The sequence below is a fragment of the Pomacea canaliculata genome, linkage group LG8, assembly GCF_003073045.1.
Source record: "Pomacea canaliculata isolate SZHN2017 linkage group LG8, ASM307304v1, whole genome shotgun sequence".
In the NCBI taxonomy this organism is placed as follows: Eukaryota; Metazoa; Mollusca; class Gastropoda; order Architaenioglossa; family Ampullariidae; genus Pomacea; species Pomacea canaliculata.
This window is the reverse complement of record NC_037597.1, coordinates 29,213,103-29,232,553: the sequence shown is the minus strand read 5'-3', so window position 1 is coordinate 29,232,553 and position 19,451 is coordinate 29,213,103. Positions and strand designations below refer to the sequence as shown.

The 19,451-nt window shown below is 44.4% G+C and overlaps 1 protein-coding gene across 1 annotated transcript in view; it reads right to left on the bottom strand.

The window, feature by feature from the left end:
- Positions 1-3,564: 3,564 nt before the first annotated feature.
- LOC112571140 overlaps positions 3,565-19,451 on the bottom strand; it is a 62,804-nt gene continuing 46,917 nt past the window's right edge. Inside the window, exons 11-13 of the mRNA XM_025249954.1 lie at positions 11,629-11,820; positions 4,521-4,628; positions 3,565-3,722 (exon numbers count right to left, since the gene is read on the bottom strand). Coding sequence (XP_025105739.1) covers positions 3,565-3,722; positions 4,521-4,628; positions 11,629-11,820 — 458 coding nt within the window. The remainder of the gene's footprint in view (positions 3,723-4,520; positions 4,629-11,628; positions 11,821-19,451) is intronic.

Genomic DNA, 19,451 nt, shown 5'->3' with positions numbered 1-19,451 from the left:
CTAAAGAATCAACAATGCTATATGGTAGTCCCACGCTTAATAAGATCTGTATATTTGAAGTTTTTACTTTTCAGAATGTCAAACAAAACCATCTATGATAACATAGTTCCAATAATGCCCTTTACTTGGTTTAGTGCCAGAACCTCTTCCTTTTTCGAAGAACCCTTTGAAAAATCACAGATATGTAAATAATCACATACATTTCATCGTAACAATGCTCTTTTTTTTTTTTTTTTTGCAGTTTTGGTAACACATGCCTTAACTGGATGCATAGTTAAACGCCGCGTTCCCTTTGTGATTGCTTTGGCCATAGCCAATGGTAACAGTTTAGTTTAAAAAAATATTTAAATCTGGAGGATCACTAAACACTAGCCACTCACTACGGAAACAACACTTCTTGAGAGGATAACATTTCAATTCCAATTTTTTTTTCCAGAAGTGACTAAACATTTCAAGGAGTGCTACATGTGTTTGAAGCAGTTAGAGGTTGTGAATAAAGTATTTGGATGAATGATGTCTTTTCTAAATCAGGAAAATGGCTAAAAGATTTTATTTTCCTTTCCTTTGTAAAACATCATAAATGAATAAAATTTGTAGAGTGAAAGTAGTGTTGAGGTGTTTTTATTGCTGTGATTATTACTAAAAAGAGTGATATCATAACTGAGAAGTGATGTAGCTTAGTGTTAGCGTGAGTCTGAAACCAACCTGCCACAACCTTTCATTTCTTTAGCGTACATTTATGGAGGTTTGTTTATCTGGGTGTCTTTTATTACTAATTCAGTCTCTCTCTTAAGCACGGATACGAACACAAACACAATACAATACAGTCCATTACGGTACAATCAATACGTACACTTCTGTCAATACAGTCCATTATGGTACAAATACAGTACAAATGCAGTCCATTATGGTGCAATACAATACAGTACACGTCTTTCAAAATACAGTGTTATGAGCGGGGAGGGTGGGTGGTGGTGGTTACCTCTGTCTGTAGCGCAGAGATTATCGCCCTTACCCGTGCGTGAAGCAAAATGCTGGAAAGGAAGAATGTTACTAGAAAAAGCTGTTCTGCATGCGTGAGCGAGGTTTACCAAAGCCGAGAATGTATGGGAAAGTCCGAGTTGAATCATTCCCACACAAGTCATCGACTGAGAGATGTAACGCAACTTTGGCGAAGAGAGTGCGAATCAGCAGGAATTAAACAGGGAGATTAAAATTACCGGTAAAGAAGGATATTACCCAGAGAGGAATGTTCCTTTGAGAAGATTATCCGCGGACGACAGCCAGGTGTCTGCCGACTCAGAACTACAGTGCAGAGACTTGAATGTGTGAGTTACTCCAGGAAGACTATTCTAGAAGTATAGTTCACGGACTGATTTCTCCGGAAAAGTGTGGATGTGTGTGTCAGTGTGAATCTCCCAGGACAGAATCCAAACAGTAAGTGAGAATTTGGGAACTACTTTCGTAAAAACAATTGACTAACTAATTGAAGGACGCAGGTTTGAAAGACATCTATGCCGTTGATATGGCTGTTTATGGTGGTTTGCAGTAATGTATGTGTTTAAGTTGAGTTGTATAAACTTCGTGGCCCCGTCAAATCTTTGTGTATGTGGTGCGAAAAGAACACATTGTGGGACGTGTGTAGATAGTGCAGACAGTGACTTTCGTGTGACTTGTGGCGTTTGTGTTCTGTACCCGTCCTCTGAATACAGTACATTACAGTACACTTCATGTAACCTACCTGAACGGTGCATGTGCTAGCGGGGAATTTGCTTTATTAAGTTCAGGTACACACTATTGCCATGCAAGTATCAAAAACAATCGCAGTCTGAAATCTTTCTTCCATTTCCGCAGTCCAGCTACTCAATGACAGATGAACTGTCAGCGGTGTGTGTGTGTGTGTAGGTGTGCGATGGGAGCGATTTTATTAAAGTTAATCATATCTTGGAAACAGAGAACACCTGCCGAATTTACATTGCCGCCATTGGGACTAATAAAGTTGGTTGTTATTGTTACTTTCTGCTAAATACAGGTCCATACGGTACAAATACAACTACAGTACACTTCTGTAAACATTACATTAAATTACTCTAATACATAAATAACGTCCATTCGGTGTAAAATACAAGTACATTACTGGTACAAATACATACAATACTGATAAATACAGTTTCCATAATACTGTAACAATACATATCCTATACACTTTCTGTAAATACAGTACATCTTAGCAAACCTAGTAAATACAGTAATACAGACATTACAATATATACACTTCTGTAAAATACAGTACATTTACTGTACAATACAGTACACTTCTGTAACTACAGTACATTACAAATATAATACACTTCTGTAAAATACAGTACATTACTGTACAATACAGTACACTTCTGTAAAATACAGTACGATACAGTATGCCACAGGGGCAATTCAAAATAGTGCTCCTAGTCCAAAAACATAGATTTTTTAAAGCAGTATATAATATGACCTACCTGTACATACGATGATGCGTAATACTGAACTGGTCTGTCAACAACAATACTAAGGATAGCACTTTGTAAACAGATATGTGTTCACAAGAGCGTGTGAATGATAGCCTTGTAGTCGCAGTGGCGAGGGAGGTGAGGTACAGCAGTAGTCACGCTTCGCTAAGCGCTTCTATCTGACTTGTCAAGTCCCCACCTCTCTCCCATCGACCCCCGAGTGAAACTCGATTCTTTAACTGAGGTCTTTTTAATTCTAGAAGTTTGGCCTTTGAAAAACACCAATAGTATCAGGTCCCCTACATTCTGACAGGACTATAACGAGCTTTGAAACAGTGGAGTGCGAGAAGAATAATGCCAACACACTTTACACAAAATTAGGAGTAATAAGCACTTCTGTTTTTTAAAACAGGACCAGCCACACATTTATAAGGACCTATTCGCTAAAAAATGCATTTTAAGAGCCTTCCTTTGCTCGCCCCAAATGCTTATCCAACTTTGTAAGTACCTATAAGGACGGTAGTACCCTGTTCATATTCGTGACTCGGGCATTTGATACGTGACTCCGGTATTTTAGATGTGACTTGCGCATATAATAACACATCGAATAACACTTACTTTGCAGCAAAGATGGAGGGAGAGTGCGACGACGAGAACGTGGATAAAAGTAAGCCGCCGCACAATGATCAGTTTCAACAGTCAGTTCTTTAACTTCAACTGGGGCTGAAACAAACCTCACTTTAAGTTCTAGGAGCAGGCAACACTGAGTAAATTTTTCTTTTAATTTGAGTTAGTTTCAGGCATTTGACTTTTGGTAGTTTCAAAATCGTTTTATCACAGATCAGTCTGGCTGCTATCAGCATAATGACATTAAACCTTAAGACTTTTACCAATTATGCTTCTGAGCTTCAGGGCTACAACCAGCGATGTTTTTGTAATTGAGCTCAAATTGCATTCATTTAAATTAATCACTTTGGTCACTTATCATTACACTGTTGTAAAAGGGGTTCCTGGCACCCCACGAGGGCGACGATTACACTTCGTTCAAAATCGTTGTTCTTGTGCCCCATGTGGAAGATTATGAGTGTTTCCCTAAACTCTTGTGTCGAATGTCTGGATTTGTGTTTTGGAAGTCAGCAAGGAGTCGTACAGTGGATGGTGAGTACGAAGCCTGTGTGTGGTGGTCAACCTCATGCTGCTGCTGCTGAACCAAATTCTGTCCTGCGTGGTCACTGCCTGCCAATCAGGTCAACGTCTTTTGAAAAGCAAAAGTTTAATAAGTCTTCCCACGGAGGTGGCTATGAAAAGTTTTTCACACGATGTTTTCCTGCGAAATGTTGAACAGCACATACAACAGAAGGAATTGCTAAAAAAAACCGCTTACTGTTGTCTCTTGGTCTTGTAGTTCGCCGTTGACGCCCGTCACCAGATTCAATTAAGTCATCTGCGAAGTGCGAGTTTGTGTATTTGCCCACAGCTGATGGAAATAGAAGTGTTGTGGTCGTAGAAGGTTTATGGCACGTTTTCCAGGAACAGTACTGGCCACAGGAGCCAGGCTTGACAATACCTTCCAATGTGTGAAGGAAAGTTCCCATTCTGGTTATTCAGTAGTACTGCACTTACTGACCTCTCATCCAGCGCTTGGATAACTGGAGACACCCACTCTCAGATGCTCAACTTTTGCATCACATGCCCGACCTCTCGTTGCAGACTCTGTAGAACGCCTTTTTTAGAGTCGATGAAGTGTTGGTGTTGTAGATGTTTTTCTCTGAGGATGTGACTGTTAACATCGTTCAACTGTTCTCCTCCATACTCTGAAGTTTGCCTGCTCCTTTGCTAACAGCTTCTGGGAAATGGTTTTGAGGGGATGCCTTATACCTGACTTTGCCTGGGTAACTGATTAAGCTTACAATTCTGCAGTTTCTTAATTATGTTATTTACAAATAGCAATCTCTATCTACAGTGGCTATGGATAGAAAACTTTTACTGCTACCTTAATCACCAACAGAATTTATGTGTGACGCCAACACTTACGGTCCTTTGGGCATTGACCCGTCAATGCGACTGCAATCTGTAAATTATCACAGACTGGCCTGTCGCAGATTCCTAGACAGTCAGGGCCGTAATATCCTGGCCGACAGGCTATGGATACAGAGAGACAAAAACACTATATATATATTTGCGGCCCTATGCTCCTCAAAGGATAAACTAAACTATATATATACTACATGAACTAGTTTTCTCAGTACAAATGACACATTTCATGAATGCATTCTGTAAATGTAAGCTTCAATGTTGACCCGTTGATTTTGGTTTATCTGAAATGCTTTTACTGCAGATCATTGAGTCCTCTATACACGAGTGAACCCATGTACTAGTAAATCGAGATGCGAGCCAAACATTTGCGGAAATTGTGTTCTTACTTACGAGCGGAAATTCGCTGTACGAGCTCGTGTCATTTGTATGTCGTAGCGTAAAGCGCTCGTAACTCGCGCTCTGAGAGCAGAAGGTGAGAGTGAACCCAAACAGACAACCACAAGTCGTAGCATTTAAGTTTAGGTTAAGTTAAAAAGTTATCAAAAGTGAAAAACAAATAAAAAAGTTAAATAAGTTATCAGGTGGGTAGGTGGGTGGGTCAGCGATGATCTGTGACGTGTCTGTGCCTCTGTGTGAAGAAAATGTCTGTATTCATTAAAAAAACAAACTTTCCGGCGTGTGTGAGTGGATTAAACACTTTCAGGGGTCACTGTTTTGTAGTTTGCGTCAAAAATTGTTCCTTTCGATGGATTTTCAACGCAATTATTCTAAAAAACAATGAGTGAAATCTTAATCAGAAAGTTCTGCAGTTGAGGATGACACTGTCCGGTGACTTGTCATCACTTCTGTGGAAAGCAGCTGAACTGTGTCGGGTGGTGGTGGTGGTACGTCTGTGTTGTCTGTTTTCTTTTGATTCAAGAAGAGATGGCCCCTAAAAAACGACTAAAGGAAAGAGGAAACAGGGAACTAGCTCCGACGACAATACGTTGAGCACTTCCACTCAAAACACCTCAGAGTCCCAAGAGGAGAAGAGCGACAGTGTCAGAGGGCAGATAATGTGACTCAAAAAAGTAAACCTCCTACTCACAGAAGCTTTTCCCAGTGCAACAACTACAGGCAACAAAATAGTGAACCTTTTAGAAAGCCTGCAACAAGCGACTGAAGTGTTGAGGCAACAAGTTGAAGGACAACATATGCTAACAAAGCATATCGACAGCCAAATCCAGCTTCTAGCGAGCAGCATCTTTGAACTTAAAAAAGAGAACGATGAAGTAAAAAAAAGCCTGAGGAACACATCAGCATCAAATCCAGGAATGAAGAGAAGAAAATGCTGCCTTAACCACCTGTACAAAAGGACAGAAAGAAGAGACAAATTTGCTTGAGCAATACTCTCGAAGAGACTCCATAAGGATACATGGACTCCGAGGGGACGGTGGAGATGAAACATGAAAAATGTGAAAAAAAATTCTTACATATTGTCAACTCTACACTCAGACATCGATACACATAAAATCTCAGTGTTGCATATGATTACACCTTTTTGTGGAGAGGCTCATTCACCCTTAATAAAGCCTTCATTAAAAGATATAACAATGAAAGGACCAAGTTGGGCGGGGGGTGAGCGATGGTCATGGCGGAGATAGGACGCGTCTGTACCTCGGTGTAAAAGAATGCATTTATTTACTTATAGAAAAACTTCTCATGTCTGAGTTGCTGGATCAACACATGTGGGATAAAACGTCTGTGTATTGTGTCTAAGAAAATTCCATGGATAATTTTTTTTTCAGTGAAATTATTGTAAGAGAAAGTAGTAACTGGGGCAGGACAGTGACATTGGTTTAGCTGTACGGCGCATTGTGATCACCTCAGTAGAGGGCGACTGAGCAGTGTGGTGCCACGCTGTGGTGTTTGTTACTCATGTTCTTGAAGATGAAAGACTAAAGGCTCCAAAACAGATAAATAGTGGTAAAAAAAACCCCAGGTAACCAGCACTAGTGAAAGTATTTTGGGCACGTCCGGGAAGACTGGAGAATTGGAAAGAAGAGAGACGACAGCGAGAGAGGACAGGCAAAGTCAGTCAAACATGTACATCTCAATCAAGTGACCGACAAATCCTCCAGACCCAAGTTTTTCCGACTGCTAACATTACAAACATGTGTACTTGTCTGTCTGCGGTGCGGTATTCTTGTTCCTTGGTGATTTCGTGATGCGTGCTTGCTGGCGTGCAGTGTTTCTGACTGGTGAAGGGGGATACTTGGACTGTGATGCTTGTGTTGCTTGAGATGCTTGTGAGGTTTGAGATTTTTGTGATGACTGGGTGCCACCACAGCTTAGAGGAGGAGGAGGGGGGAGGAGGGAGGGAGAGGAGGAGGAGGAGGAGGCGTGTCTGTCTAGATAGACACAAAGGTGGATGGTCGTTTTGCAACTTCTGCCGAGTAGGAAATTGAGCTTGAAGTAGAAGCTCCAGAAGAGCATCCCACTACACTACGACGAGCATCGGCGTATGAGACGCCAGACTCCGCACATACACGTTGAACGGCTGCCTCTTCCTTCCACTTGGGGCAGTATCTAGAAGAAGGGACATGAGACCCTTCACAGTTTGAACACTTAGCGCTTGAGGAACAATCAGCTGCCGCATGGCCTGTACCACCGCAGCGAAAGCTTGGGACTTGCAGAAGCTCGCCCCGTGACCATCACGCTGACAGTTGAAGCAGCGCAACGGTGAAGGTATAAATAAAGAAACTTTGACCAGTAAATAGCAAACCTCAATGAAGTCAGGTATTTTGGGCAAACAGAAAGTTAAGAACAGAGTATTTGTAGGAATGGATTTCCCTTCCTTCTTTAGGATGATCCTTCCCCACTGTGACCCCCTGAGGTGCCAGTTCTGATTTGATGTCAAGTTCTGACATCCCAACAAGGTCAGGGCAACGAAAGACCCCCCTTGAAGAGTTGAGGGATCGATGTGGAGTCATCTTTATCAGCCGATCGGCAAACTGTTTCCCGTCCCATCGGCACAGGGCCTGAGACGCTTTCTGATTTGCTCACTGGACAAGAAGCAGAGACAAGCCCCTTCAACATTCTCTCTCACGCAATCTCTGACTTCATCCTCACTGTCCGAAGATTCATCTTCTCTGATGCTTTTCCCCAGGTTTGCTATTTTTGGGGCCATGATATACAGGAATTTGTTTCGTTCCTTACGCTCCCTATGCTCCCTACCCACCACAGAGTCTAACAAGGGGAGGCGACCAAGCAGTACGAATTAGGGCATTTCTAGCAGGGTCGCACCAGGGAAACACAAGGAATATACTCTGGCCTTCCCAGTATGAAGACCAGATTGACCCCGGCTCCAGCCTTCTAGCAAAGCTAGTGCAATATACCCTGTAGTATGACATGGAGATCTTAGATCAGAAAAAGAATATATATAAAAGATATAGGTAAGGGAGAAAAAAAGAAAAGCATAAGAAAGAAAGAGGGCAGCTATAGTCACCAGCCAGAGAGAGGCTGGATGTTCACCCCCGCCGCGAGAAGCCAGGTCCACGGGTGCTCAGGATTGACAGAAGAATCAGTGAAAGAACACTGGTCAACACTCAAGAGCATTTAAAAGAAAACCTGTACAGATGTTCTAGGGAAGAGGGAAAGAAAACACAAGGAATGGATGACCCCAGAGATCTGGGCAAAGATTGACTCAAGAAAAGGACTACAACACAAGCTCAACCAGTGTCAAGACCAGCTAAGGAAGGAAGATGTCAGAGCTTATTATCGGGAAGCCAATCGCCAAGTGAAGAGGTCTGCCAGGGAGGACAAGAGACGCTTCATCCATGAACTGACAGAGGAAGCAGAGACAGCAGCTATACAGGGAAACATGAAGCAACTGTAAGAAAAAACGCGAACTCTGTCAGGCAGGAACATTCACCCAAACAAATCTATCTATCTATCTATTCCCCTTCGTGCATCAGGCTGCACATAAGGCCTCAACCAGAGTCCGACAACCAATGTCGATCTGAAACCGATGTTTCTGAAACCCGCTCCAGGTGACCCTGTGTCCAGCCCTTTCCTTTCATCTCCCTTTCCACTGTTCTTCTCCAAGTTTCCTTTGGGCGGCCGTCTGGAGTCCATCGTAGGGCGACTGTGGAGAGGTCTGCTGTCTGCTGGCGGAGCACATGTCCAATCCATCGCCAACGCCTTTGTTGAACCTGCGTGGTGATGGACTCGGTTTCAGTTCTTCGGTGGAGTTCTTCGTTGGTGATGGTGTTTGGCCAAAAGATGTTAAGTATGCGCCTGAGGCATCTGGTTTGGAAGACGTCAAGCTTGTGACAGATGATTTTGCTCATCTTCCATGATTGTGATCCGTAAAAGAGGGTGCTGATCACATTTGATTCTCTCCTGAGTGAGGCGAAGGCCTGGCTGGCTTTCGCCATTCGGGCTCGAATCTCCACCTCCACATCCCCGGTGTTTGACATTTTGGACCCAAGATAGGTTACACTGTCAACTTCCTCAATCTCTTCTCCGTTTAGTTTGATGCTGTCTTTGACTCTGGCGTTCACTCTAATACTTTTCGTTTTCTCTGGGCTGACCAAGCCAAAGTATCCAGTTGTTTCTGAGAAGGCATTTGTTTTTTCCTGCATGTCTTGGTGGCGGTGTGACAGCAGGGCAATGTCATCAGCAAAGTCCAAGTCTTCCAGCGTTGTTGTTGCTGTCATAGTCATGGTCCATCTGATCCCTCTCCTCGCACTGTCGGTGGAAGTCTTCATGATCCAGTCCATGGCCAGGATGAAGAGGAGCGGCGACAGAACGCAGCCCTGCTTCACCCCAGTTCTGACTTTAAAGGGGTCTGGGAGCAGGGACTCCGTAATGCCTCAGGATCTTCCATAAGGACTCGCGGTGGATGCTGTCAAAAGTCTTCTCCAGGTCGATGAAATGTACAGTGGTGTGTTCCACTCGTTGCTCTGCTCCAAAATCTGACGCAGAGTGAAGATGTGTTCAGAGCAGGATCACCCAGGGCGAAATCTTGCTTTCTGTGGTCGGAGGTCTTTCTCAAGGGTTGCCGTCAGTCTTGACAAAACAATCTTGCTGAAGACCTTGCTGGTGAGGGAGAGTAGTGTTATGCCCCTCCAATTATTGCAGTCTCCAAGATCTCCTTTGTTGGGTAACTTGAAGATGAGCCCTGTCCTCCACGCATCAGGGAGCTGCCCTGATTCCCAAACCTGCCTGAAGAATTCAATCATCATAGGAGCTGTCACATTCACATCTGCTTTCAACATCTCTGCCGTTATTCCATCTGCCCCTGGGGCTTTGTCGCTCTTCATTGTCTTGACTGCTGCTGTCACTTCTTCCAGGCTTGGTGGGTCTGTGCAGATGTCAAGGTCTATAGCTGCTGGCTGGATGTCTGCAAGCTGAGGGGGATCTGGTCTGTTCAGAACTGACTCAAAATGCTCCCTCCAGCGCTGTAGTTTTCCTGCCTCTCCCTCGACGACATTACCGTTCACGTCTTTCACTGGCACATCACTGTTCTTAAACCCGTTGTTTAGCTGTTTGTTTATCTTGTACAGTGTCTTCAGGTCATTTTTCCTTGCTGCTATTTCAGCTTCATCAGCCAGTTTCTCTATGTAGTCTCTTTTGTCGGTTTTTGTCATCCTCTTTACCTCTTTGTTTAGTTTTGTATATCTTTGTATATTGCCTCTTACGACATGCCTGGCCGGATGGCAGGGACCATATCCTTACAGTGCTCTCTAGGCAAGCATACCCCGGTATCCCACAAGGGATCCAAACAAGTCAGTGAACGACAAAGACGGCAAGACTATAAAAGCGATGCAAGAGAAAGAGACCGCTGGATTGAACACTTCGAAGAGATCATGAATCGACCTCATCCACCATTTTTACGTGACATACCACCAGCAGTTGAACAACACGTCATGTCAACACCAGCCCTCCCACTGAGACAGAAATCATCAAAGCTATCAAAAGCATAAAAAGTGATAAAGCAGCAGGCCCGGATGGCATTGCCCCAGAAGCATTAAAGGCAGACCCAGAAACAACAGCAACAGTTTTAAAGCCCCTTCTATACAAGATCTGGGAACAAGAGCTAGTACCAACAGACTAGAAACTAGGCCACGTGGTCAAGTTACGAAGAAAGGAGACCTCTTTCAGTGCAACAATTGGCGGGGATCATGCTGCTGTCTATCTATTAAAGTCCTGACAAGGGTAATTCTAGAGAGACTGAAGAAAGCACTAGACAAGAGACTAAGACCAGAACAAGCAGGGTTTCGCCAGGATAGGTCATACACTGACCACATTGCCACCCTCCATATCATCACTGAGTAGTCTATTGAGTGCCAGTCCTCTCTCTATATAACTTTTGTGGACTTCGAGAAGGCATTCGTCAGTGTAGACAGTTACGTCTTCTGGAGGCTGATGATCCACTACGGCATTCCATCTAAGCTCATAAACATCATCCAAGGGTTGTACGAAGACTCTTTCTGCTAAGTTATTCACAACGGCAAACTCACTAAGCCATTTGTTGTGAAAACCGGCGTAAGATAGGGTTAAATATTATCACCAACAACCTTCCTGATGGTCATAGACTGGATTATACCCAAGACAACAACACCGGTATCCATTGGACCTTCACCAAACAGCTAGAGGACCTGGACTTTTCAGATCATTAGTCTCCTATCTCATCGGCAACAACATACACAAAGCAAACCGACAGCTGCTTGTGGAATCAACCAGAATCAACCAGAAGGCTGCTAGCCAAGACATCAAAAAGCACATTACTGGTAGAGGCATCACCTCAACACACACACATATTACTGGAAGAGGCGTCACTTCAGCACACACACACAGATATTACTGGTAGAGGCATCATCTCCACACAAGGGACGTGCACAACAGTTAACAAAACATCCGGTTTCAGTCCAAGTTGATCCAGAATCCAAAATGTAGAGAAGCAATGGTGGCGTTCAAACCCCTCCACTACCACCACCACTACTACTAAACCGTTTCTATTTTCTCAGGGAGGGGGAGATCTGAGATCTTTCTCTACCTTTCTCTTCTTCCCATTTAATAAATATCATTTAATTTTGCATAGTTGACACATTGTACTTACTGTAAACTTCAACTTCGCAAATCCTTAATAGCGGATCGTCCCACTGTTTGTTGTCCCTAAACATTGCTCGCTGCAGCCTCACAACTTGACCGAGATCATTTGTAGCCAAATCAAATGGGTCATTCATTGGGTGCTCGGTATAGTAAAGCTGTCTACCATCCAGAATCACTCTGATTCCATATATAGCTTTCACTGAGAAAATAAGAAACAAAACACACACACACACACACACACACAGACACACACACAGACACACACACACAGACACACACACGCACACACACACACACAGACACACACACGCACACGTGCACACACACACGTGCACACACACACGCACACGTGCACACACACACACGTGCACACACACACGCACACGTGCACACACACACACACGTGCACACACACACACACGTAGACAGTTGTGTCACTACCATCCACAGCAGACAATGTTTGATGTATTGGAAACGAGGCTGCGCCATGACAGGCTTAGTTGTTTTGTTCTACTGCGACTTTTCTGTGTTTTTTGTGCAAGTCTCTGTTTATTCGCACCTAGAGATTTCTTTAGTTACATCTTGCATTTAAGTTTCTTTTAAGCCTTCCTTCTTTAATGTTTTACTACTTGCTTTCTGTTTGTTGCGGATTTTACTTTAACGGTTACATTCTCCGCCATTACATAGATTTTATATCCCATTCGTATTGCTCGTTCTGTTTTTATTTTAAACACAGCCTGACTTTAAATGATCTAGTATTATCGCGTTTGTTTTGCTAATATTTTTGTAATGTCCCTGAATTTTATTCTTATACTATTTCTCATTTAAAAAATAATCCAAACTCATTTTACCAACTCTTTGGTCTACAAATGTAATGACAATAAAGTTTGTCTACACGACAGCTTAGTGTTGAGGAGTAACAGGTCTTCACTACAACACGACAGCTCAGTGTTGAGGAGTAACAGGTCTTCACTACAACACGACAGCTCAGTGTTAAGGAGTAACAGTCTTTACTACAACACGACAGCTTAGTTACTGTTGAGGACTAACAGTCTTCACTAAACACGACAGCTCAGTTAGTGTTGAGGACTAACAGTCTTCACTACAACACGACAGCTCAGTTAGTGTTGGGTCTTTACTACAACACGACAGCTCAGTTAGTGTTGCTGAAGCCCTTGCTACACTTACACTTACACTTGTTTAGTTGACACCTTCAGGAAATGTTGCCTTTACTATGATTCTGTGAATGTTGACACGCCACTGACACAACGGATTCAAAGCCGTCGTTACCGCACTGGTCGTCACCAGCACGTCCTGTGACAACATCCACCACCTCGTCTGCTGCTCGTCGTTATTCTGCAGCATCTTCAGGTCACTGCATCTGACACGACTGCACTGTGAGAGCTTCTCTACGTGGGCCACTCTCTCCTGGCTCCTGTTTCTCCCCAACACGCCACGTGAACACTCCCTAGGACTGCGTGTTTGGTACTTTGAACATTCACAGCCATTGTAAAGATTCTCTGACTCGTCGTCAGCATCAGCATCGGCATCGGCACGGTCAAAGTGAACCAGTTAATGTCATCACCCGTAACACCAGCTGGAAACACCACCGACCAAATCAACATGGTGGCATGAGAACAGGAGACTGCCATGTGTCCCGCGCACGACAACTCAACACTTGCCTCCATGTTGGACTTTTCAACGCCCGGTCTGTGACGTCAGCACAACAGTCATTGAAATGGTGATATTGTAGAGTTAGCATAGAGTTAGACCGCCACATCCATATTTTCATCATGTCAGGGACGTGTGTTATTTCCCTTGGTCACGGGGTTGGCGAGTGTGCCTGAGCGTGTGACTATGCCCGCGTAAAGTGAAATGCCGGTGCCATCGCAAAATAAGTAGTGACGAGAGTTCAACTCACGCTCTGGCTGGGTCGTTCACTCATGGCAGTTAGTATTCCCAACGAAACCGCCGAGACGGATGGTCTTGCTGTACTAGTGTGGTTACAGGGACCGGGAATAAGTGAAATGAGTTCCTTGCCTAGCCAACCTTGTCCTTCACTGATAAACTGTTGTAAAAACAAATAAACGAGAAGGACAATATGCTAGGTGCGATCTGTAGAAAAGCTGAAGAAATTGGTGGGAGACAGAGAAAGACTTCCGCTTCCGGAGAAGGAAGAGGCGTTGTTGAGCCTTCTTCACGACAGATTGAGTGTTGACATCGCAGCAAAGTCGCCCATCGAAGATGATGCCCAGGTATTTAAAAGCAGAAACAATTTCCACCTCCTTGTCATGGATGACACACACAGAACATGGTGGAGAATTCCGACGGAAATCAAAGACAATCTCTTTCGTCTTACTCACATTAAGCTCTAGAAAGTTGTCATCGCACCAGACAATGAATTTCTCCAAAGCTACACCGTGGGTATGCGTTGGCCCGCTAAGGAGTGACAGCAGGGCAGTGTCATCAGAGAATTTGACAAGATAGTGACCCTCATGGCGACTGCGACAACAGAATAAACATAAGCGGGGATAGAACACAGCACTGAGGTGAGCCGGTGCATGTGGTGGTTAAGTCGGAAAAAGTGCCATTGACAAGAACTCGTTGCTGCCTGTCAACCAAAAAGTGAATGATCCATGACACCAGCTGATGGTCAAGGAAAAACTCGTCTAGGAGTCTTGTAGCTAGGATATGTGGCTGAATAGTGTTGAAGGCCGACGAGAAATCAGCAAACAACAGTCGAGCATGGGCTTGAGGATTCTCCAGGTGTTTTAGTAAAGTGTGGAGGATGAACAGTTAAGCATCATCAATACTTTGTTTGGACTGGTATGCAAATTGCAAGGGATCAAGACAATTGTTAGTGGCTTTAAGAATCAATGCCTTGATGATTGTCTCAAATACTTTCATGACCAACGATGTTAAGGCCACTGGTCTAAAGTCATTGAAATGCCGAGCTGAAACTTTCTTCGGAACTGGGACAATGGTGGACAATTTCCAAGCTGCTGGGATGGAGAGTGAATCCATAGAGCGCTGTAAAAGATGTTGACAAATGCCTCCAAGTTGGTGCGCGCAGAAACGTAATGTCCTGCCACAAATACCATCCGGACCGGAGGCCTTGCGAATATTCACTCGCTGAAACAGCTCCACAACGTGTTCATGACAGATCTCAACCTTCTGTACAGGGTGAAGAGAACTAAGCACATCTTTAATTTGCACTGATAAGTCATGAGACTCGAAACGAGCGAAGAAAGCATTAAGAGCAGTAGGCAGGGCCGTACTGTCAACGCCTGAGATCGAGATTTTGGCTTTCAACCCCTTACTCCGATCATCAATATTGGCCATGTTGTTGAGTCCCTGCCAAGCTACTCGGATGTTACCTGTAGCAAACTGAGACTCGATTTTGGACTTGTGCTTCACCTTGACCCAACGGATAGCATCACAGACCTCTCTATGTACCATATTTTTGTCGTGGGCAGAACCCGTGAAGAACACATGTTTCTTTTTATTAAGCACTGCTTTCAGGCCCTTGGTCACCCAAGGTTTGTTGTTAGGATAAACATAAACTGCTTTGAATGGAATGGTGCAATCTACACAGAAGGAGATATATGACGAGATGGTGTTTACTAAGTCGTCCAGATTAGGACATGCTTCTAAAAAGACATCCCAGTCAGTACATTCAAAACAACCTTGTAAGCTTGCAACACTGTCTGCAGTCCAGCATCTAGTGGAATGAATTGTTCGGCGCACCCGTCTGAACACAGGTTTATAAACGGGTACCAGATGCACACTCAGATGCTAGGACGCACCCACACTGGGCAAGGGTAGAGATCTGTACGCACGTGGTACAGTTTCGTAAACAAAGTCGAGTGTGGTCTGACGCAGGGTAGTAGGACATGTCACATACTGGTTGTAGGTCTGAAGAATCGATGTTAGGTCACAGTGGTTGAAATCTCCCAAAATAAACTTAGGAGCATCAGGACAAATCGAGTCGACATTGTGAGTCACATCTGCGATGCACCGTAACGCATTGGAAACATTTGCCCTGGGATGAATATACACAAGGGTAAAAAACAGCTGGGGGAATTCTCTCGGGAGGTTAAATGGGCGAAGCGAAATCGTGAGAAGTTCAAGGTCGCAAGAACACATCCTTTCACGAATAATAACCGTATTACAGTACCTGTTGTTGACAGAGAAACAGATTCCTCATGCCAGTAATTGTACCAGATGTATCTGATCGAAACGGGACAGAGAAACCGGAGATGTCCAGATCTGCATCACCTTCGTTGAGCCATGTTTCTGTAAACGCCAACAAACAAGTATCGCTGAACTGTCGAAAGTTGTGTACCCACGCCTCAAGCTCATCAATCTTGCCACGAATCGACTGGATAGCAGGATAGAAAGAAGAGGTGGAGACCTGCGTCGATCGTCCAGACGAAACTTCTTGAGTCTCCGCTTCACACCGCCTCTGCGTCCTCTCCTTGTTGATGTGCAAAGTGGAGGGAGCCGTGTAATGTCGACTTGCAGCGCCCTAAAACTCCGGATAACAGAGGGAGATGAACGAAGATGAAGCAAGAGCTCGCGGGAGTAATGAAGCCGGGGACCAGCATTAAATGAGCTGACCGCCATCTTAATATTGTCGGCTAATGGTAACGGTCACATCCATCCAAAATGAAAAAACACATGCCTAACAAGACTGAGCGTAAGATCATCATCACTACACACAATTCGACACTCAAGTCTATCACTCAACGACTACCCGACACAAGGGCAGACGAAAAACGATGAAAAATGTAAAAAAAAATGCAAATTCGAGTTGAGAGAGCTGCAGACATCGCACAACGAGTAGCGGCCATCTTGATGTATGTTTCGGGAGTGTGTAAGTGAATCTGTACGCTCGTCGTGGACTGAGTGGGAGCGGTCCTGACGCAGAGATACGTCTGACCTTTTTATGTTCGTTGAAGTGACACTGCGGACAGTAACAGTAAGTGTTTTCATATTTTCTATAAACTCTCTGGGAGACCATTTGTATTCTGGACCGAGTTCCAGAGCGGAGCTCCGTTTCTTGGTACAGGAATGAGCAGTTAGAAATGTACTTTGGATGGTTTTGACGAGTGAGAGGGAGTGGTGATTTTCATATATATGTGAGTCAGTGGAGGAAAGCTTGTGTATCTGTACTCTACGTGGTAGTCCTTATTTTTGCTTTCTGTGTGTACGACCTGTTGCCAATTATCCACCAAGAGAGAGGATAAGTAACAGCGGGCTATTTTAGTAAAGAAAGACGAGAAGCCTATGGACAGATCGTTGTGTTTTGTGTTGTACGTTGTGCGTGAACACCGTGTGTGAGGCGGTGACATCAGTGTGTGACGTGGTCGTGACACATCATCACTGACAGTGGCTTAAACAGCAAGACGACGACAGCGTGTGTCCAGCTCACTCCCCTGGGCTACTGTCTGAAATCATTCCCCCGTCCTACACGTGCAGGCGGCATTGTTATATCTAAAGATGTCACAAATCTGTTATTTTAGCCGGGAAAGGGAGAGGAAATGGAGGGGGAAATTGTGTTTTACGCCGAGCCAGCAACTAAGACCATATCATGGCAAGGCAGCCAGCCCTGTGAACAGATGCCACTTGCAGAGAAAGAACAGCGTGCCCGAGACGAGAACTGAACCCATGACACCTAACCTTCGTTGTATTGGTGACAGGCTTTGAGCATTACGCCCTAGAGCAGGGGTGTCAAACACCAGGCCCGCGGGCCACATCCGCCCCGCCATGAAATTTTACCTGGCCCGCGAAAGAAGTTTAATTAAATCATTGTCAGTGGCCCGGCGACAAGTAAAAGGCAAACAACAGAAAAGTTCCCGTCGAGGACAGCAAGAGATGGGATGAGTTTATTGAAGTTTGTACAGACCACCAACAGTGCACTGGTCAAGTTACCACCGCTCCTGTTGATGACCAGAAGGGATGGTGACACGCGACACCCTGCCCTGAACACGGGCCGTGGGTCGAAGATTTTTAGTACCTGTTAACTTCCCTGAATCGGTCCGAGATCAAAGGGTGACTAGGGCAAACCCACGAGTATGATGAGGCAGCTCAGCCTCAGACTAGTAGAAACTAGTCACTTTCTGACTCTGCGGGCTGGCGAGCGGAAGTCGTCTCGATGAGACGTTAAGTTGTGAGAAGCAAACTTGTGTACATAAAGTTGGTGGGAGTGTATCTTCTCCAAGGACTTATATATATCTACCATCTGGAATTATATGTGCGAACTGTGCATGCTACGAGAACATTACACTGTGTAGTGAAGGGATTTTTGTAATTTCAATACCAATCAAATTTCAAATTAAAGCTCGCCGTTAAAATGGCCAAGAGAAAAGTTTATTTTGAAAACAGAATCTTTCAAAGCCAATGGGAGGCTGAATACATGTTTACTAATATCAGCAGTAAACCAGTGTATCTACTTAGTGGAGATACAATAGCTGTGACCAAAGAATACAATCTGAGACGGCATTACGAGACTAAACATCAGGACAAGTTCAAAAGCCTGAATGCAGAACAGAAGCTACAGAAAGTGGAAGAACTTAAGAGGAATCTGAGATGACAGCAGACATTGTTCACTATAGCAACATCACAAAGTGAAGCTGCTGTGAGAGCAAGTTTTATTGTGGCAGAGGAGATCGCTATATCAGTCCGGCCATTCAGTGAGGGAGAGTTTGTGAAGAGTTGCATGATGAAAGTGTTTGAAGTCTTGTGTCCAAACAAAAAGCAAATGTAAGACTCAGCAGAAACACGGTTGCTAATAGGATTTGTGAGATGGCCACTGATGTGAAAACACAGCTGACCGAAAAAAGCAAAGACTTCGTTGCATACTCTCTCGCAGTCGATGAAAGCACTGACACGACCGACACGGCACAACTCACCATCTTCATCCGTGGAGTCGACTCCAGTTTAAATATCACAGAAGAAATATTAGACATAAAATGCATGCATGGGACAACGACAGGAAAGGACATTTTTGACAACGTATGTCAAAGTATCACTGACATGAACCTGCCCTGGGACAAACTTGTTGCACTTACAACAGATGGAGCGCCGGCGATGTGCGGCCACAGAGTGGACTAGTTGCAAGGATGCGGTCACATGTCCAAGAAAATTGTAGTGGGGAGTTGATAGCATATCCCTGCATAATACACCAAGAATCGTTGTGTGCTAAAGTCCTCAACATGGAGCATGTAATGAGCACTGTAACACAAACCGTCAACTTCATCAGAGCCAAAGGGTTCAATCCCCGCCTGTTTCAGTCCTTTGTGCAGGAAACATTCACAGTGGGGCGACAGGCCGTATCACACAGACGTGAGGTGGACAAGTCGGGGCAAAGTTCTCACTTGAGTTTTTCAGCTGATTGAGGAAATCTGTCAGTTCATGGACAGCAGAGGAAAAGACTCCACAGTCTTGCAGGATGAAAAGTGGAGTTGGCATTTCTGTGTGACATAACCACTCATCTCAACGCCTTGAACCTGCAGCTCCAGGGACGGGGTCACTTGATCACTGACCTGCACGATGCAGTGAAGGCATTTCAAGTGAAATTGTTCTTATGGGAAACACAAATGAACCAATGCAACTTGTTTCACTAGCCTTGCTGCAAAACAGTGATGTACGAAGTCAGGGCCAAGGTGTTCCCAAATACACATTTTGCTGACAAGCTGAACTCACTTCGTGCTGAGTTCAAACGCCGTTTCAGTAACTTTGAGGTGCAGAAAAACAATTTCCAACTATTTCACAACCCATTTGCCATCGACGTGGACACTGCACCTGTGCATTTCAGATGGAACTCAT